The 21,304-nt window shown below is 37.1% G+C and overlaps 2 protein-coding genes across 13 annotated transcripts in view; one reads left to right on the forward strand and one right to left on the reverse strand.

The window, feature by feature from the left end:
- The window catches only part of NEUROD1 (neuronal differentiation 1), a 174,455-nt gene extending 166,849 nt beyond the window's left edge, over nt 1-7,606 (reverse strand). For 6 of the 8 annotated variants that reach the window (XM_032479870.1, XM_032479869.1, XM_032479868.1 and 3 more), the window contains exons 1-3: nt 7,429-7,563; nt 6,350-6,394; nt 5,479-5,524 (exon numbers count right to left, since the gene is read on the reverse strand). The gene's annotated coding sequence lies outside the window, so the exon portion shown is untranslated. Of the gene's footprint in view, nt 1-5,478; nt 5,525-6,349; nt 6,395-7,428 lie in introns of all 8 variants that reach the window. The other 2 variants (XM_032479867.1, XM_032479864.1) reach the window with 2 other exon arrangements.
- Nucleotides 1-21,304, forward strand: part of ITPRID2 (ITPR interacting domain containing 2) — a 79,858-nt gene that overhangs the window by 34,794 nt on the left and 23,760 nt on the right. For 3 of the 5 annotated variants that reach the window (XM_032479857.1, XM_032479858.1, XM_032479859.1), the window contains exons 2-10: nt 3,557-3,658; nt 9,275-9,526; nt 9,888-9,933; nt 12,869-12,918; nt 13,777-13,833; nt 16,126-16,165; nt 16,250-16,348; nt 17,593-17,801; nt 18,697-19,397. In XM_032479857.1, the coding sequence (XP_032335748.1) occupies nt 3,571-3,658; nt 9,275-9,526; nt 9,888-9,933; nt 12,869-12,918; nt 13,777-13,833; nt 16,126-16,165; nt 16,250-16,348; nt 17,593-17,801; nt 18,697-19,397 (1,542 nt within the window). In that variant the 5' untranslated portion in view covers nt 3,557-3,570. Of the gene's footprint in view, nt 1-3,556; nt 3,659-8,569; nt 8,704-8,964; nt 9,527-9,887; nt 9,934-12,868; nt 12,919-13,776; nt 13,834-16,125; nt 16,166-16,249; nt 16,349-17,592; nt 17,802-18,696; nt 19,398-21,304 lie in introns of those variants that run through there. The other 2 variants (XM_032479861.1, XM_032479860.1) reach the window with 2 other exon arrangements.

A 21,304-nucleotide genomic window follows, 5' to 3' on the forward strand; every position in this document is an offset into this window, starting at 1 on the left:
TATTAATGATCACACACACACACACACACACACACACACACACACACACAATTTAAGTCAAACTTTCATCTAGAGTGCGACCTCTCTACTGTATTTTCTGATTGCTTAGGCTACATTTCTTTTATGTCTTATAAGCACCTCATATCAATATGTCCAATAATGAATTAATTTCCCTTCTTCTCTTGTTCTCCTTACTCTCAAATGAATTAATGCCACATGCCTAATCCTTCTAAATCCTCTATCATCTTGAATGACACCAATACATATCCATGTACCTAAAGGAGAAAGCAAACCTTGGGGATCATTTTGTTTTCTCCTTCCCACCCACTTCTGATTTGTCAAATCTGATTGTAGTCCCTATCTCCAACTGTCTAACTTGAGTCTTTATAAACCTCTCTCTTCCTACCCCCTCAAACTAATAAGTCTCCTAACTGGTTCCCGTGCCTGAGGACTTCTCATGCCCTATTCTTTCAACTATATAGTTAGTTATAGTTATCTTTCAATAAAGCACTTTAGTTAAAAACTGAAAGCTGCTTCCAACTTCCCACTGGCAATAATGCACTCCCTTAAAAGAGCACATCAAGATCCTTACAATTTGGCTCTCATCTACCATTACAACCTGTTTGTGACAGTTCCCCACTTGCCTTACATAATCAGACTGAAGTACACTGCATGGGGTCAGACACACACTTCCCACACTTCTACCTCTAGAATACCTAAACTTTTCAAAGGTCAACTAAGTTTTTCTCCTTAAATTGTAAATACAATTTCAAAGAGTTTGGAAAATAAAAGAAAAAATTTAGCCGTAATATTGTCATTTAACACAACATCTTTGTTTATTTCCCTCCTAACAGTCCTCTATGAATGTACATATTTGTATAATAAACATATAATTTTGCATAATATCCTCACATATTTTAGCCATTCCTTGTCATGTTGCAGAATAAAAATATTAAAAATTATAAAATATTATTTTGAGAAAAAGGAAAAAAAATGAGAAAAAAAAAAAACCAAGGGTGGGGAGAGAATCGAGCTCTGAATAAGGTTTAAGTTGCATACCATGATGACCTACTCATCCACCACGGGTGAGCCACACATTTGGCTCCCAGTTTTCTAGTTGCCAATGTAAAAACAGAAACTGTCAGTTATCTAACTCCCAGTGCCCAAGAGATTAAAAAAAAAAAAAGTCCTGGTAATTGTAACTCTTCTTGGAACAAATATTGTAGAAAGATATTTCTCCTGAGGTCTTCCTAAAGAGAATACAGGGTGATATACTTAACAACTTCTGGGAAGACTCCTTATTAGAGACGGTACAGCTCACTTCACGTCATTGTTCATACTGAGAATTAATATAGGCAGATGCCATGGCACAAGTCACTGAACAATTTTGTAAAAACCATCTTTTTGGAAATCACTTGATACTATCAAGACACCCAGCTCTTTGCTGGTCTGCTTTAAGTCATGGGTAAATATAATGCATTAAAATGCTCACATATCATGTATGTTATACAGTCATAGTAGTGGCTGAATTGTTATCTTTTAGAAAAACTTTTTGAATATTGTTCCTCTTCAAGATAGAGTTTTAAATAGTTCTTAGGTCAAATCTTAAAATGTCAGATTCTATATTGCACAGCTGAAGCTTGCTTGGAAGAGCAGATTTTAGGCTGAGAAGCAAAAACTCCCTCTTTTTTATCATGAATGTTGTTTCCTTTGGGAAAGTCCTCTGAATATAAGAATGCGGCTGGGGTCAGAGATGTTATAGTATTGGGCTTCTGTATCTAATACAGAATGTTATCATAGAAGGACTCAAACAAAAGCTGAATAACATACTTGCTCACAGAGATTCTCACTGTCTCCAATCTTGAGTCCTCTCTAGAAATTGGGCTTGGTGGAGCTACAGATTTGGGGCCAGAAGGATCAACTTTTACTTCTCTGATTTACATGCTAGTAAGAAGCCTGGATACTAAAATCTTTTTTTTTTTTTCTTAAACATTCTTTGAGTTTTTCAGAAGACTGATAAGATAAAGCAATTTTCTACCTTTGCCTTTATCAATATTTGTAGGACTGTTGAGATATGGATTCTTGTCCCTAATTAATTCTGTCACTAACTGACCTTTTGAGGGCTTCTTAAAGTTTCTGAGCTCAGTTTTCCTCCCTTGTAAAATGAGGGAGTTGTGGTAGGTAACTGCCTCCCTAGGATTCCTTCCACTTATGAGTCATACTGACCCTTGGCCCATCAGCTGTAAGTGGAGAATCCCCTCAATCTGATGAGAGTGATTGCTAATGTTTCTCTAATAATGGACCTAGCGTACTACAAGACAGTCACACATCTTGGGTAAGAGCAGGGGCTCTGAAGAGGAAAAGTCCTGGTTCCACTCTGTCCTTTACTAGTGTGTGGCCTGGAGCAAGTATTAACCTCTCTGAAGCTTCCCTATCTGTAAAGTGAGACTAATATAAGCCCTTACAGAGTTGTTGTATTAAGTGAGACGTTGTAAATCCAGGCCTAAATACAGTGTCTGGCACAAAGCAAGTGCTCAATCAAAAGTATCCGCTTCCAGTACTGTTATTTCCTTGGGTCCACTGAAACAATTTCTCTTCTAAATAGCATTTTTCCAAGTTGAATATCAGCACTAGTGTAATTACAGTCTTTAAAGGTTTTAAGGTGCCAACTTGGGCTGACTTGTTTTAAACAAATTGGAAAGACATAGGCTCAGGGGATTTTTAAAAAATTAAGCAAAACAACCTGTGTGCTGACCTTTACCCTGTGGTTCTTTTATTAATAACAGTCTATTAACAAACACAACTTTAAGCTTTGATTAGTACTAATGTAATCCAGGCCAAATATGCTACATAACAGCAGTAATAAATTTCTTGCCCCAGAGAAATTTTAATGGAGGTTTGTTTCACTTTTCTGTTTGTTTTGAAACAAGATTGTGGAGAAGTTCTTAGTTTGGGGTTCCCATCAATAGATACTTAGACTCTTTAATTTCTGATCACATGTAGATTGTATTTCAATACAACTAAATATGATAAAATTATTCTTTGATAAGAAGGATAAGCTTTGAAGGCTGTGTAAGTACTTATTTTATAGTTTTAAAACAATTGCTTAACAACAAAAGGAAAAAAATTCCCCCAAATGTGGGAAATCAGAGTTCTTTGCTGTGTGCTTAACTACAGCAGGAAATATGTGTTTGTTTATTATGACCCTTAATGCTTCCACAGCCAGATTAACTTTCAAGCACAGAGTTTTCATTCCACTTAACCAACAGTTGTCACCCTGACTGTGGAAACTGATAATCTGCAGGGAGTTCAAGGAGAATACTTGCATAATTACATTCTACTAGAGCCTGCCTTGTCCCCACAGTTTGGGGATAGACTCTTTGTGAACAGGGAACACTTCTAAGAGTAGGGCCCCCTACAGGGTGTATTAATTAGCTCACAGTAATGTGCTGGGTCAACCTTTGTCAAAGTTGACTTTCAGGGACTATCAAATTTGATAGAGAAGGAGTTCTGAATTACCATTATATGTTTAAGAATGTCTCCTTGTTGATTCTAGGTTTGTCCTCATTCATGAGATGTGAGGCTCTACTGATTTGTAACAAGTTGGGGGAAAACAATCACTTATATTTCTGCTGGAAAGCTCTCTGCAGGATAAAGGGTGAGTAATATGTTTTATAGATAGATAATTAAGAATCTACATGGATTCATAAGTCTTGAATATCTGCATGTTAAAAACCCCAAACTCATCAGGCCATTTGCTGTATAGACATATTCAATTTTTACAGTTCTTAGGAACTAGCTTATTATTTTCTGTCTCAATAGCTCTATTTTCTTTAATATTTTAGTGTTTGATTAATTCTCCTAGAACTACACTTATTTTAAAAGCAGTTTTAAAGGACTGCATTCTGAATTTATACACAACTTTCTAAGAATTGCCTATAATCATTATTTATTTGTCAAAATGATTTAATCAGAAGATTATTACGTGGGTACATCTTATAGCTTCTGAATTAAGGGAGACCAGGGGAGGGGATTTAAAACTGTCACTAAGCTATAAGGGATCTACTGGCTTTGCTCACCATCACAGCTCTGGCTGAAGTAGAGTGGGCTTTGTTTTGATGTACTACCTGATCAAGCTTGAATTTTGGTTAGTGATGGTAAGGAAAGTTGGTAGAGTTTAATGTAAAGAATAGCCAGAAATGGTTTAGCAGAATCCCATCTGAGCCTGGCAGAAACCCTGCTCTCTCCCCATTTTGTCCACCGTCAAACTTGCCAAGCCTTGTTCACTTTGGCTTTATTTTAAAAATGCATTTCTGGTGAGTGAGGAAAGGTTTTGTACTGTGTTTTCAATGACTCACCCAAAATAACTCCATTCAACTTGTAAATGGTCCTGTTCTGAATGCAGATTGTGTTTGTTCTGAGATGGGCATGAAGGGGCTGCAGAGGGGAGATTAGAGAGGGGAAACAAGGTGGGAGAGGCCAGAGCAGTTTACATTTATTCAGATTCAGGAACATATCAGAATTATTTTTTAAAAAAAAGTTTTGTGTGTGGGGGGAGGCGGAGTGTGTGTGTGTTAAAGAACCATTTATGAGGTCGGTAACATCTAAAATTTTTAAAGATACATCAGTATTACACAGATACTTGGTTCTTCTAGTCACCAACCTCTTTTTCTCATCCTCATAAAATGTGGAAGCGGAGATTTACATGTAAATATATAATTTCAAATATATGCAGAGTGAAATCATTTTTTTAAAGTCCTAAATACCTTCAAATAGGAAGAATCATATACGTAACCTAAGAGCTAGAAATTAATCTTAAACTAGGAAGAAAATGTGTAACAATAAATTGATCATATACTAGAATAGTGTTAAAACTAGGAAATGTAAATTTAAAAAATGATATCCTCTTGTTATGTACTGCAGAAAAATGTTTACTATCAAGTGGCATAGATTGAGCATTTGATATTGATAGGTACACCTTTTCTAAAGCTTTTATGATTCAAAATGTCAGAGATATTTAAAAGCAATTATTTTAGGGCAGGACTGAAAAGGAAAAGAAGTGCTCTGATTTAAACTAGAGCATTAAAGCTTCACAGATGAATGAAAAACATTTTGGCTTTCCCATGTGTTACTATGTCCAGTTACGAGGATTTCACAACCTGCTTTGAGTTGTTTCATGAATTCATGAAACAGACTAAATAAAGCTTATTCTGTTATATAATCCTGCTTCACTCTGTTGTTGATAAAGAATAGATGGGCCATTCTTACCTGTTGCTCAGAAACACCAGAGAATTGAGCTACTGGAAAGAAAATAAGCAGCCTACAAGGTTTTACCATGAAGAGGGTAAATTTAGCATTAAGTGGCAAACTGAAGAAATCGTGATCTGGGAATGGTGAAATGAGTGATAAACGACAAGTTTTTAACATGCACAAAATCACAAAGTGTATAAACTTATCCAGATTATGTAAATAACTTACAAGGCAAAGTTTCAGTGGTAGTAACACCTGCTTCTTCTGGTCTGTACTTGGGAAAACAAGGAAAATCAAAACATCAGATTGTTATGCTGCACTAATGCTTACTTATGAGGACAATGACCTAGCATAATAGGAGTTTTTGGTAACGTGGAAAAACCCAAAGAATAAGCAATAGGTTTAAATTATAGACCTTAAACATGCAATTTTATTACTTTAAAATATACACCATAACCAGAAATATTTTAATGGTTAATAATGACTTATAGGACTATATCATAAAACTAATCTAAGTCAGACTGACCACTTTTCTCATAGTTCAATTATATGATTTGTAAATAAACCTTTGAAAGTTTCTGAAGAATTCAGCTGTTCAGTAACATTTTCCTTTCATTCTTTTTTATCCTATTGCAAATCATTCTGCTAGGATCCCTGGAAATGTTAATAGTTATATTGAGGGGGCCCAAAAGATAACATGTTGAAATAAATTTTAGAAACGCTGGGCTAAACAAAGTTAAACAGTTTTATTTTTTAAAAAAATAACTCTTGAGAACCTCTCAAGTCTTTAACATTCACTGTGATTGAGCTGGGGCTCAGGGAGGCGAGAATATAATATGGAGAATTTCCCAAACAAATTTTATGTAGCATTATTTTCTCCAGGCAATTCTACTGTTAAGAGAAAAGGATCTGGGAAGCGTCAGGTAAGTAGAATTGCAGATAAATAAACAGAGTAGCATTTAATATTTCAATTTGGTAAACTTCAACACTACCCCACTCTCTGATCAGATTCTGAATCATTAAGATTTGATGTACAAAAAAAATTAATTCCATAAATACTGAACAATACCATAACTAGGAACAAAATGTCTTTGCTTACCCAGTAGTAAATCTTGTTCTGTAATTTTGAGGCATGTATTAAGGCCTAGAAAAGCCAAAAAAAAAAAAAAAAAGTAATTAAACTGAGCATGTTTCACTTTTAATTTATACTTTTCCATTGAAAATTGCTTGAATTTATCCCATTTTAAAAATTCAGCTACATAAGCATGAAGACAGATGTCATTTACTAGCATAAGAATAATCCCCCATATGAAATTAATTGATTTTTGCCTTCTGCAATATAATTCCAATAGCTATATTAAGCGCCTACTTTATTTCATTTGATCATCACATCACCTTGGAAAGGGTAATTATCATGATTGCTACTTCACTTATGAGGAACGTGAAAACCAGAGATATTAGCTGCCTTACCCTAGGCTATACAACTAGAAAGAGACAATTTCAAACTTCAGTCTGACACCAAAGATCCTACTGTTTCCACTACAACTTGCCGGATCGGATTATCCACATCTAATATAAATTTCTTTCTTCCTCCATCTAGTAGGCATTAGTGACTCAGACATTATTCTTTACATAGAAGTTCTGCAGTGTGGGTTGGCAGTTGATCTACAACACAGTACTTGTTTGGAAAAAGAAATCTTTGAAGTAGCAAAAAAGCTAGACTGTCCTCACGTGTGATACGACATTCATGATTGAGTAAATGAAACACCTGGGCATTTTTTAAAAATCTCAAAGTTGAGAATACAATTAAATCCTTTACTTTTCAAAATAATTTGCCGTTTCAAGGATTTTCTGCTCTATGACCTCTTATCATCAACGTTTTGCATTAAAAATCATCACGTAGAAGAAAACATTCAATTGTGCTATTGGAGATTCAACAACTGCTGTACTCTATTCTAATGTTACCTGCTGGTATTTTTTTCTCCCTTTATTAGTTGACTTGGTGGTGTGGTTTTTAAATATAAAATATGGTTCATTAGTCTCAAAAATTATTTTTTGTCTAAGAATATTTAAACAACAAAACTAAACAAAACATAATAGGCCAAAGAGAAATGACATAAAGCAAGTATTTTATTCATGACTGTCCATTCCAAATAATGTAAAGCAAAGAAATTTTACCTCAGTTGAACTCCATGTTCTTTGTAGGATCAGCACTGGACCACTTATTAAAAGCGTAAGGGGTGCAAGAAGAATATAGAATAATGTTCTTTAATCTCTCCATTTACAGTCTGGCTAGGAAGTCAAACACACCCTCAGTAGCCAGTCGTATTATTTACTGCACAGTTCAGTCCCCAAATCAATGAAACAGACACTCAGTTGTATACCAGGGAATGGTTGGAAAGATGTGACCAGGAGTGGTGGAAAGATGGTAGTCCAGGGAAAGTTCTGGCTCAGCTGGACCTGAGGATGATGAAGGTATGGGACAGAAAGAACAGGAATGAACTGAAAGGCAAGGATAGAGAGTCAACAACAACTTGGTTGTGGCGGAAATGATGAAATTGGGTAGGGTGAGGTCCATGAGGGCTCTGAATGAAACTGTGAAGAGGGTATACTTTGTTTTCTGTGGCTTCTAACCAGCCCCTTTCACTGCCTTCTCTCCAGATACCTCCCTCACTCTCTCTCCTGCTTACCTTTCCTATGGGCAGCAAGACTCTGGCCCATTTTGAAGGGCCATTAACTGTTAGTTGCATTTTGCTACAGATCTCTTGAAGGCTGAAAAGTCTTTAAGATCCAAAGAAAAGATTAATAGTGAAACTTTAAGCCAGTGAGATACCAGTATCACTGTTCTAACACGCCCTTGTATTTCACAGGCCAGAATGATACTATAATGGTTCTGGAAAGTTAGTCTGGATTTTAGATATGGTCTTGTGGATACTGGTGAACCATTAGAAGTTTGTGTCTGATGTTGAATAGGATTTTATAGTATTTCTGTTAATAAGATTTACAAAATAACAAAAGGGGAATGGCTCAAACTAATTGTTAAAATAGTTCTGAACCTTGACATGATTTGCAGCTTGTACCACCAAAATCCCAGCAAAATACTTTTTTCTTACTCTATTTTCCCTCACCTCTCTCCGTCCAATTTCAATGTGTAATTTCCGTATTAAATATTCTTTCTCAGTTCATTTTCATACATAACACAACCACGATAAATAACTTTCTTAGGCATGAAAGTAGCACTCCACGCAGCTTAGTCTTTTCCATTTTTGACGTTCTGACAAGAAATACCAATTACTCTCCTCTTTCTCCCAACTTTCTCCACAATTGCCTGGAGACAATTCTGTGGACTTCTAGAAGAATAATTTTCAGCGAGTCCGAGCAGACACTTGTTTTGACGCGGTGAAGAAGGGCGCTTAGTGAAACTTGGCCCTTCCACATTTCTTCTGTTTGGGGGTGAGGAGAACTTCTGAGGAAGCAAAGCTTACCAACAAACAAGCAAACAAACGTCGCCCACCGCTCGGGCCGCGGCGGGGGGAGGGTCTCCCCGCCCCGAGCGCGCCCCGCCTGGCCCCGCCCCGCCCCGCGCGCCCCAGGCCGGAAGGGGGCGTGGGACGCCGCCGAGGGAGGGGCGCGCTGACGCGCGGCGGCCGGCCAGGGCCCTGGCGCGTCAGGCGGAGGTGGGAGGTGGGAGGCGGGAGGCGGGAGGCGGGAGGCGGGAGGCGGGAGGCGGGGGCCGTGGGGCGGGGAGCGAGGAGAGGGGGCCGGCCGGCGCCCAGCTCCCAGCCGCGCTCTCTCCGGCCACTCGCGTTCCCGCGCCGCGCCCGGCCGGCTTCATGTGAAGCGCTGGCCCTCCGCCCCCTCCCTCCCCTTCCTTCCCTCCCTCCCTCCCTCCCGTCCCCTCCTCCTCCTCCTCCTCCTCCTCCTCCTCCTCCCGCGCCCGCTCCCGCTCCCCGGGGCCCCCAGCCCGGCCGGGCGCTGACAGCAGGGGCGGGGGTCCCCGTTGCCGCCGCCGTGTCTCTCGCAGGCTCCGGCTGGGGCTGCGGAGCCCCCGGTGCGGCCATGGACCAGCCCCTGGTGGCGTCGGCGGAGGCGGAGGAGGAACTGGAGTGGCAAGTGGCGAGTCGCAAGAGGAAGGCCTGGGCCAAGTGCCGCGGCTCCTGGCAGGCATCGGAGACGGAGGACCTGTCCACAGAAGCGACGACGCAGGACGAGGACGAGGACGAGGACGACGAGGAGGACCTTCCCGGAGCGAAGCTGCGGGCGGCCGCGGGAAGAGGTCGGTACGCCCGCGGCGCAGCGGCGGGAGGGGAGCTGGGGGAAGTTCGGGCTGGCGGGCAGGGGAAAGTCTCGTGCGCCTTGGGCGCCTGCTGTGAGGTCTGGAAGATCCTCCGGGGCTCCATAGGCCGAGGGGAGAGGGGACACTTCCGAGCTTTAAAGGCGCGCGCTTGGCGAGGCGTCTCCAGCGTCGACACAGACACATCGGTGCCCTCTTTTCCCTTCAGATGGTCACTAGGACGTGTAGCTTAGGCTGCATTTTGCCCTGCGTGGAGTTTTCTACCTGGGAATGTCGAGGGTGACCCCTCCATCAGAGTCTCCCAGGGTTAGGTAATGAGCTGTCCCCTTCCTCTGTCCCGCAGGAAACGTACCTAACGAGAAGATCGCGATATGGCTCAAGGACTGCCGGTGAGTCCTCCCTTGCGCCGCTCGCGTCCGGAGGGAGAGCCACGCAGATGGGACCCCCGAGCGGAGTAGCTCGGGCCGCCGTCCCTATGGGTCCCATGGGCGTTTGTTAGCTATAAACCGGAAAGTGAGCCGGCAGATAGCTTCCTCCTTTAAGCGATTAGAAATGGAAGTGCTGTGGCCGCTGATTATTTGGCGACCGTGTAGACTTCACAGTTGTTAGGACTTCAGCTCTGGTACATGATGTTAACATCAGAGATCAGAAACCTAAAACAGATAATCAAACCATGTTACTATGCTTGCCCTGTTTTTATGCGAAAGTATTTTCTCTTTCAGAGTGTTCTTTTTTGCTTTTGTTTTGACGTCTGTACATCTGGCATCGAATCATTTCCCTTTCAAATGTATTTTGGATGAGTTTGATTTAACGACGCTTACTGGGCTTTATGTTCATGCCTTAATTCTGTTGGGAGAGCTATTGAAACCAGCTAACTTTGTTCTTCTAGTTTACTTCTTGGACATGCGTTTGTCAGATGGTACTGGAATTCACAGAAGGGAAATACAGCTTTGAAGACTTTCAGGTTGCATAAATCTGTTTAATTACACGCTTTGCAACTGGTACAAAAATGATAAAGTACAGAGGAGATGAACCATGTTGCAAGTAAATCTTCCTACAGTAAAATGTGTTTGTTTCACATTTAAATTATCTTTTTCCAACTTAATTTGCTACTTGTAAAATCTCCTATGAAGAATGTTGGCTTTTTAACTTTTGTTAAGCTGTTTGCTTCTATACTTATTTTTGCCATCTCAGTTTGGGCTTTTTAAAATCCTTCGTTCTAGTACAATAGTTTGGGAAGTCTCTTTTGGGGGAGGGAGAAGTGATTCTCCTATATGCCACTTTGTTTTTCTTCCCTAAAGATATAAGATATTGGCCACTACTCTGTTCATATCCTATTTTGGTGAATTGCCTGGAGCCTTGATGAATGAACCCTTGATTACAGAACTCCTTAACCTTTATTGAGGGTGTCATAGATGCTTCTGAGATTTGATAAAATATATGGACCTTCTCTCTAATGATGCACAAAAAAATGTTTAAGAGCAAGAGAAGAATCACTTATGTTTATTTTATGATGTACAGGAATTAAGATTATATAAGAGATTATATCAAGTAGGCAGTTAAGTGCATCTTGTAAGATAAATGCAATAGGGAAATGTTAACACTCACCAGGACTCTCTGAAAATTCCAGAAGTTTTGTTGCTAATCTTGGTTTATGTAGCAGATTCTATAGTCTGTTGCCTCTTCCCTCATGGGTTTTCTTTATAAGTTTTTTTCTTGTTCCCTACTATTGCACCTATTCTATACAAAAGGGACATTCATTTGTGCTTGGGAAAGCTAGAACAGTCTTTTACTGTTGGCTTTATTATCACAGATTTGACTTCTATGATATATGCAACTGTATTTTTTTTCCTTAGAATCCTTCCAGAGTCAGGCATCTATTTTGTATATTATGTACAAACGATCTGAAGACAGCATTCTTCCCCCTGTTAAGTTCTCAAATATTCTTTGTTTCCTTATTGCTTTCCATATCCTGAATAAAGATGCCATATTGTCTTTCCTTAAAGGGAGTCTTTATTTTGATAATGATTTTTTGGCTAAGTGGAAACAAATTGCCTGAATAAGTAGCATTTAAGAAGGGATAGAGTTTTTGATAAGATTTGTAAGACCAATTTTAAGAGTGAGAGACTTGATTCGAAGGGGAATGTCAGTTATATTCTGCTTATTGGCCATTTTCTGTTGGTGCTGAGACCAGTAGAGACATCTGCAGGAGTAATGCAGTGTTTTGTCCTGTGAAAGTAGCCATCAGGGAGAGGAATGACTTTTTTGAAGGCATGAAGTATATAGTTTTATTAAAATATTGCAAAACCTTAGCTCAGAGGTTTTATCTTTATAGTTGTTCCTTATGATTCTTTTACATTTCACAAACACTAATTTTAAAGAACTGACATTCCTTGTGTATTTGTTTGCAGAAACTTTTAACATTTAATTAGCATTTCAGTAATATTCTTTGGAACTGATATTTTTACGATTGATCCCATGTCTGACGTGAATTTATAACAGGTATAAATTGTTACTGATAAAAGGCTGATATCACAGAATGAAACTTTTATAATAAAATAGACTGTTTCTTCCTTTAATGTAGTTTTGAGAAAGAAATGAAAACCATTTTGCATTAAAAAGACTTCTGAGTTATCTGTGCTTAACCACGAGAATGTGAAGGAATTTTTAGTGATGGCTAGTTCTTAAGGTAGACTCTCAAGCCAGCTTTTTACTAATTTTTTTTTCAAAGTTAAATGAAAGAATATGTGTATTTTTTTTTTAGTTTAAAAAGCATAAAATGAATCCCAAACTTCTCCATTTGTATCAGAAAAGATAACAGTTGGGGTAAGGGAAGCACTAAGTAGTGCTCTAAAATGCTAAATGAGATTTAAGAAAACTTTTGAGTTTTATTTTTAACTAGACTCTGACTTCTTAATTTTATTGAGAGAAAGATTTATTTTCTTTTAATCCTGTTTCCTGTTTCTAGGGAAAGGGTTGAGGGGAGCAGACATTTTCTTAATGCCTGCTGTCATTCTCTTTTCTTTTTCTGTTTTTGTAAAGAAAATGCCAGTTCATGTTGTTTGTAATTGCCATCCTCACTCTTAATTGCTGGCAGATGAGACGTGTGATTAAATCATTCCCGATGAGCTGACTTGATGATAGGTGTTTGCTTAGTAGGATATTACTTATGTAATCCACTTGCATTCCATGTGTGTTTGGGAGGAGAGTTAAACTGTGATTAGAAGCTTGCTTAGCTATAACCCTTTAAAGTGTCAGGCTGTGCAGTGACAGCTCTCCAGACAGCTTTTCAAGACTAAGATTTATATGTTTATGTGGTTTCAGTACCCCTTTGGGAGCCTCACTGGATGAACAAAGCAGTGGTACACTCAAGGGTAAGAGAAAGTTGCCTTTCTAAATCTATTCTTTATGAGAGTCCTACTTTATTTGTCCTTTGAGTGAAAGTATGTGTATGTGTGTATGTATATGAATTATAAAAATGATGTTCATGTTTATAAAATATGCTGTTCAAAGATAGAAACCAAAAGGCAGAAACCTTGTCATAAACCATAAAACAGTGGTGAGTTTAAACAAATTACCAAACCTTTCCACAATGTGAAACTAATTTTTTATTGTCCAGTTAGATATTATAAAGACTAATTAAGTACAGAAATATGATATGTAAACATGAGGAAACTATATATTGAGTGAATTAGATCAGCTTTAGTGTAGCATTTCTTTGCTTACATTAACTGAAATTGCCACACCTGACATTTTACCACCTGTGCGAGGCAGAATTCTAAAGTTCAAAGTACAACAAGAATTTGCAGGTAGTGGCAAGGCATATAAGAAACATTTATTATATCAGGAAGTCAAACTTGAGCTCCTGACTGAATATAAGGGAGTAAAAGGAATGATTGCTCTGGGATCTGCTTTTCCATGAAACTCTTGGGTAAGATATGTTACCTAATTGAACATCCTCAAAGGCATAATAAGTATAAGAAATAGCGTATAGGTTGGGGCTTCTGAAAGCTTACCTGGCTGCAAATTGTGTTTTCCTTTATGATAAAGAAAAGGTTGTATTTTCTTCTTGAAATTGTATAATCAGAATAATTTATGAGTGCATTCAAGTCTGAAACACTTTACTGTATCTTATATTTTGCTTGGTCAATTTGTTTTAACTAAAACAATGACTTTATATGGGGGTCAGGAAGAACAGAATACTGGGATGAATCTTCCGATGTTTCTTTCAGGCGTTCTAGTGAGAAATGGAGGAAGTTTTGAGGATGATTTGTCACTGGGAGCTGAAGGTATGTTTGTTTGGAAGAATTGTATTTTCATATAGTTTTAAAATTAAAAAAGAAAAAATGAGTGCTGAAGGCTTATGACCCTCAGAGCTAAATTTAAAAGGGCTTGAAAGTGGCTCAGGCACATTTTACAGAACCTTTTTTATGTTAATAATCCAGCCAGAGCTCCTAGGATGCCTGTAGGAAGGGCTCTAGAAAACCATTGTGAAATGTCTGTATGCCTACCTTGGACTTAAATGCTTGAAGAAACTATCTGGGGGCAAACAATGGTGATAGAACCAAGGGAAGAATTGTCCCGCAAAAGGAAGGAAGCTTAAATATTTATACGTGAGAATACTAAACTGAAGCTTATTTTGGTGTGAGGTAGTCTTATGTCAGACATAACAGCTGCAGCTTGTCTTTCTCTTTGCGTTTAAGTGCCTCCTGTCTTTCCTGCTTCCTCTTTTTCCAGATTTTTAGAAGATTGAAGGATAAAGACAAAATAGTTACTAGAATTTACTTGGAAATCATTATGCTGATGTCTATTCCAGACTGTATTAGGATTTTAAAATGTATTGTGCTGTGTTTAAATTTGGTCACGGATTATATAACTTTCTCCTGTGGATTCATAATAATGCTTTCCACAATGTAAAATTAAGACTTTTTAAAATCATATCCCTGTCATTTTAAGATTATTGGTAGCTATATAGCTTGGTTATTAATACATGCTTTTCAATAAAAAAGAATTAAGGATTTTATTAAATCTTTTTGAATTGTAGGTTGGTGAACAGTGAATTTATCCATTGGCATTAATATCCTTGATCTTTTGCTGTTTGAAATCAATCTGTATGATAGATTACTTACTTAAAACCTTCTAACAATGAAAACTCTAGAATAGGTGACTATATTAGTTCTTATATTTCTGTTAATATGCTTTCAAGGAATAAACTCCATAGAGTTTAAACTTATTGCTTCTCAATCAGTGTAGTTGAACATGCTGTTAACCTCTTAATGTTAAATGTTAAATGCATTTCAATGTTACTGTAAATAGCACTTTTGATATCTGCCTTAGTTTCACAATATGAAATTTTTTTTAAAGACTTCATTTTATTTTAGAGCAGTTTTAGATTCACAGAAAAATTGAGGAGGATGTATAGAGATTTCTCATATATTCTCTGTCCCTTACATTCATAGCCTCCTCCATTATCAAAATCCCCCAACAGAGTAGTACATTTGTTACAACTGATGAACCTAGAGTGAGGCATCATAATTACCCAAAGTCTGTAGTTTACCCTAGGGTTCACTTTTGGTCTTGGACATTCTGTGGGTTTAGACATGTATAATGGCACATATCCATCATTACAATATCATACAGTATATTTTCACGGCCCTAAAAATTCTCTGTACTGTGCCTGTTCATCCATATTGGATGAGTTTATTGGAAACCAGACCCTAAAAGGGAGTCCCAGAGAAAAGTGGAGCTATTATATTGTTTTACTGAGAATTGTTTTAAGATTGTTTTCATTCATTCAGTAAATATTTATTGAGTGTGGTATGTTAAACACCTTTCTGGTAGATATACAAAGAAATGTAAGAAATTGCCATGACTCTGCAGATAAGAAATGAAAAAAGAAGAAAAGTCTGGTGTGCTGAAATAGATACGTTGTTAATTATTAATTAATTTCATTCTTTATGTTGTCTATAAAATTTCAATGCAGTGAAGTTAAGTCACTCTAAACTTAACATTTATCTGTTTAGAACTTATAAGTCTTGGATAAACTTGAAAGGCAGTTTTTAAAAGAAAACTTTTGTTGAAATGAGTAGAAATTTTCAAAGTATGTAAATGAAAAATTGTTTGTAACTGGAGTAAATTATCAGCCTTAAAAAACCACATAAGGAATAGATATATTCTATTGCCACACTTAATGTTAAATCATGCTTTTGCTTATCAGGTATTCTTTATCAGTAGCTTTTAAATTTAGTAATTAGAGCCACATATACTACATATCTTCTTACAGCTTACTCCAAACTGTTAAACATTTAATTGGTTGTTTAATGTCGTTTTATTTTAAACATTCAGTGGAAGTAAGTTTACATTGCTAACAAACAAAAACAGCCTCTACAAGCTACTGATTCTGTTCTTATCTATCTGTATATTACCTTTAATGATGCAGATTTAATGAGCCAAGACGAGAGTTTGGCATGTTAGGCATTTAGCTATAATAATGTGGCTAACTTGCTTTCTTGATGATTGTATCATAGTAGTTACTGTCCTAACTAACAATTGTGCTTCACATTTATTCTTTTTACCTTTAGCCAACCACCTCCATGAAACTGATACTCAAATTGAAAACTGGTACGTAGATGTGTTTTTTTTCCTTTCTAAAAATGAAGAACAGATATGAAAATAAGGTTTTACATAATCTAATTTTGTTTATAGCAATAATATCTTGGCCAAAGAGAGAAGACTACAGTTTCATCAGAAGGGGAGAAGTATGAATTCGACTGGATCTGGGAAGAGTAGTGGGACAGTCTCGAGGTAACTTATTCTGAAGTTATGCTGTAATTACGTTGTGTTATAAATGACCTACTCTTACCCTTTTTCAGTCTTGGGTTCAACTTGGGTAGTATAAAGTCAGAAGGAATCTACAGTGTTTAATAGGTGAGCGTATCTGACAGAAGTTGTTTCTTTTTTAATTAAGATTAAATAAAATTTAACAGATACGTTAATAATGCCTGTGGTATCCATTAATGAGTATTTTGAGCCCTGTCAACAACTTGAAAGAGGAACTCCATAGTGAAGTAATTTCTCCTTCCAAAATTCTCCGTTCTAGGGTCTTGAGTTACTCTGACATAAAAGTCGGAATTAACCTTTCTAATTTAAAGCTTGATATTTAAGCATAGATTTATCATATAAAACCAAAGATCTTTGAAATATATTTTAAAATAAGCAAGTACCTGTGCCTGTGGAACCAGTTTAAACTGTTATCCAAATTATTGTTTTGGAATTTGAGGATTTTCTTTGAAACAAATTGAAATTTTCTTCTGCTCAAGTTCTGTGTCTAACATTCCTATTTTCTCCAGTGAGTCTCAGCTTGGATTATCACTGGTATGAGAGATCAGGGTTAATAAATGTTCACTTCCCAATAGAGTTACAGCAAGAAGTTACTAGGTTACCTTTGTGTAACCCATGCTCTCCTTACTTCACTCCTCCTACTTCCTGAGTGCAAGTGATTAGAGAAAAGTTGAAAGTAAGCTCCTCCCCTCACCTTTCTGAGATTAGTTTTACCTGTATTGCCTCTTCTAGGACAGCCAAAGAGAGCAGCAAAGCTCAGGTTCTGCAGAATGTTCCTTGGTACCAAAGTTGTACCAACGTCCTAGTGTGTTTTCCCTTCTCATTTTTTCTTTAATCTGTTTACTCCTTATTCTCCCTCATCTGTCCTCTAATTGTTTAACTGCTTTACTGGAAATCTCTTCAAATGACAAAAAAATTGAGGTGAGGAATCCCTTAGAGAGTCTCTTACTGACTATATTCTTAGGGTTAAGCTCTTTTTCCCAGTACTAAGTTTCAGACAGTGGGCCCTTTTTAAGGGTTATTTATCATATTTTGTATACAAGGTAAAAGATGCTGAGATAAATAATAATTTAAAGAACCAAAGCTGTAGAAAAAGATTTTATCACAGGAAAGCAGGAATATGAATTCATTTATAATGTGATGTGGACTATAAACTTACTTTATATCTTGATGTTTCTTTTTTCTTTTTCTTTTTTTTTTTTTTTTAGTGTTTCAGAATTGTTGGAACTTTATGAGGAAGATCCTGAAGAAATTCTTTATAATCTTGGATTTGGACGAGATGAGCCAGATATTGCTTCTAAAATTCCTTCCAGATTTTTTAATTCATCATCATTTGCCAGAGGAATAGATATTAAAGTATTTTTGAGTGCTCAAATGCAACGGATGGAAGTAGAAAATCCAAATTATGCTTTAACAAGTAAGGTTTTTAAATGTTAGCATGTTATTTTTAAAATTATGGCACCCACAGCAAGATGGTCTTATTGTGAAAGTCTTGTTAACTTCTAGGAATAGCACTGGAAAATTAATTATTGAGGTTAACACAATAGCTGTTTTATGTTTTTCTAAAATTTTTATTATTCTATTTATAGAAGTTAATTTTACCTGTTCTTCCCCCCAACCTGCCCCACCCAATTCTTGACTTACTTAAGTGTTACTTTGTAGAATGTAACTTACTTAGAGATCCTTATACTTATCTCTAGATTGTTTTTGTTCCAGAAGGAAAGAAGTAGAGAAGCGGTCTTGTTACTATTAGTTGAAATCAATTTCAGCTGCTTTTCTGTAAATCTACAATGGCATGGCTAATTTGATGATTTTTCATATTGTGTCTTATTTTTATTTTTCTCTGTTGACCAGAAATCCCCAAAATAAGACCCCTAAGTGATCCTTGGATTAGTTTTAAGAGTTCTATAAATCCAACCTCCCTCCCATTAGGTATAAAATACATACTTAATTAGGAGAACATTTGGAAGAGTTCAGGACCTAAAAACAGAATCAATCACAACTATAGATCAATAGCTAGTCTTTGCTATTTTATTCAATATTGTCATCTGTTTTGTGCTTCTTTCTAATTTTTTTAAATGTAAATTCTAGCACTTACAGTGAAAAATCTTTCTCCCTCTCCACAGTACATGTAGAAAAGTTTTAAGTGTTGGGTAAGGAAAAAATTTTGGTTTTATAATCTTTGTTATCTAAGTTGTTCATTATTGGAATTCTGAACAATAGTAATAGTTTAATTAATACATGTTTATGTGTGTGTATATATGTATGTAAACTTAAATATACAAATAATTAATGCTTTTTTCTTTTTATAGGCCGTTTTCGTCAAATTGAAGTGCTTACTACTGTGGCCAATGCATTTTCTTCTTTATATTCCCAAGTCTCTGGGACTCCCCTGCAGAGAATTGGAAGCATGTCCTCAGTGACCTCTAACAAGGAAACCGACTCGCCTCCACCTTTAACCCGAAGTAACACTGCAAATCGCTTAATGAAAACACTATCAAAACTAAATTTATGTATTGATAAAACAGAGAAAGGAGAAGGTAATACTCCTTCCCCAACAGTCGAAAAAGGAAAGATTCTGAATGTTTCAGTGATGGAAGAAAGTGGCAATAAAAATGATCAGAAGTCTCAAAAAATTATGAAGAAGAAAGATTCATCTTCTATGTTGGCTACAGTTAGAGAAGAAGTATCAGGTAGTTCAGTGATGGTGATGGAGAATGCTGGCATTAATAGACTTTCTGATGAAGCAAACAGTGATTTTAACCAAGAAACTGAAAGTGGACAAAGTAAAGAATCTCGAAGTCATAAGAATAAACTGGGTGAGGAATCTGGTGTCCTAGAAACCGATACAGGTAGCGATTTCAACATGTCCAGCCACAGTGAGCTGGAAGAGAGCAGGGAGCTAAAAAATGTCCACGTGTCCACACCTGAAAAAGAGCCCTGTGCACCGTTGACGATCCCTTCCATACGAAATATAATGGCACAGCAGAAGGATTCCTTTGAAATGGAAGAGGTAGGTAAAAAATTACTGAGTCCTCTTTCAGTGAGTTTTGAAAAAAGTGCCAGAAAATGTTTTTAAAATGAAAGGGGGCTAATACATTATACTAGGGGGAAAAAATCATGCTAATTTTGACTTGCCAGGTTTTTTTGTTTGGTGTTTCACAATCCAAGAAATGGCCACAGGACTATGTGATGTCATGTTAATGGCTCCTCTCTATCTGTCATCCACTGCTGCTACTTGAACTTTAACCCCCTTTCTGTCTGAATTTAAGATTTTGATGCCCTGAGAAAGCCCTGAGAGTATGTATTTAAACTCAGATCGACATTGCATAATAGTTAAAAACACAGGCTCTGGAATCACCCAGGTTTGAGTTTTGTCCGGGTCACTGAATTGCTGTGTGCCTCTGGGCAAGCTTTTCTCAGTGTAGCTCAGTGTGAAGAAGGTTTGAGATGGGTCCGGGCATGGGAACACGAAGATACATACCTGAAGAGGGGAGGATAGCGAATCTCGAGGAAGGAGGTTTGAAAGGCCATTGAATAGGATTTCTGCAACCTGAGATTGATGTTTGGTATTTTTTTTTTTTAACCTAACGATATTCTTACTAGTTTATGTAAATTTCAAATTGGACAAGATAAAAAAAACTCATTTTGATGAGGTTCAGCTAAAACTGCTTCTGAATAGTCAGGTTAACTTCTGTGTCGGAGCTGTATACCTTGGGGCGGAAACTGAAGTTTTTCAAGCTCCCGCATGGCCTGTGGCCAACTCCGTACTGGCCCTCAGAGTGCCTTCCTCCGCAGTCTGAGGCAAGCAGTGCTGGTCTTACTTTATATGTGAGGAAACTGAGGTGTATATGTACTGCTGACGAGCTGTGGCTGTAAATGATATAATGTGCAATTTTTCTTATTAAAATTTATTACAGAATAGTTTTAGTAACAGCTCACAGCTTTTTTGGAATTGCATGCTAATATTTTAGGGAGTTAGGGAAATGGAATAATTGATTCTGCCCATAAAATGTCCTCTTAGGTGAGTGTGTTCTCACAGCAGTGAAGATTTTTCATCTACTGCAAAATTTTGATTGCTGGTATAGCTACTTACCTTTTTTTTTGTGGTCTCTGAGTGTGTCCTTTAATACTTTAATTTTAACTGAAAAGTGAAATAAAAAGGGGGCAGGAGCAAGCCTTTGAAATATTTTACATTTTTTTGTAAGCTGCTTTATTTGTCGTTATAATGAGCTGAGAAAGTGACAACTTTAATTAGAACCTCTTTTTGTTGCATTTCACTGTTCAGATCCTTTATTTTGTTTTGGTGTAAACTTGTCCTAGCATTCATAAAGTATAACTTCTTGCCTTCCTTTAGGGCCCTTATTCTATAACAATCAGATGTGACAGTCGTTTTTCTTGTTTTAATACAATCGCACAGTTTAGATACTTGCAAACCTGATATAGGTGACTCAGATGAGAATACACTCTTATATGTTGCTTTTTAATTTCTAGAATTCCTGAATTCTAAGCCATAGTTTTTTGTTTGTTTGTTTGTTTGTTTTGTCTTTATTGACAGCATACACAAAAGGCCTTTACAACATTTATAAAGTGTTGGATAGATGTACTTTGGTGGCAAGTGGAGTTCAATATAGACTGGGTTTTTTTTTTTTTTTTTTTTTTTTTTTTTTTTTTTTTTTTGCTCCCTCTGCTGGCAAAAGCAGTTAAGAAAGAAAGTAACTTGACATTGAAGTGAAAATTTTTTTCCAAGTACAAGGTTTCAGGCATTGGTGGTTGAAGAATAATAGAAGATTTTTATTTTCAAAAACAGAATATAACTTGTAAATACAGGGAATTTTAAGAATATGTATTCTTCAGATATATTTCAAATATGGATAAAAACCTCCTAGAATTGTGTTTTTATCCCTTTAGGAACTCTAA

Source organism: Camelus ferus, chromosome 5 (genome assembly GCF_009834535.1).
Source record: "Camelus ferus isolate YT-003-E chromosome 5, BCGSAC_Cfer_1.0, whole genome shotgun sequence".
Taxonomy (NCBI): Eukaryota; Metazoa; Chordata; class Mammalia; order Artiodactyla; family Camelidae; genus Camelus; species Camelus ferus.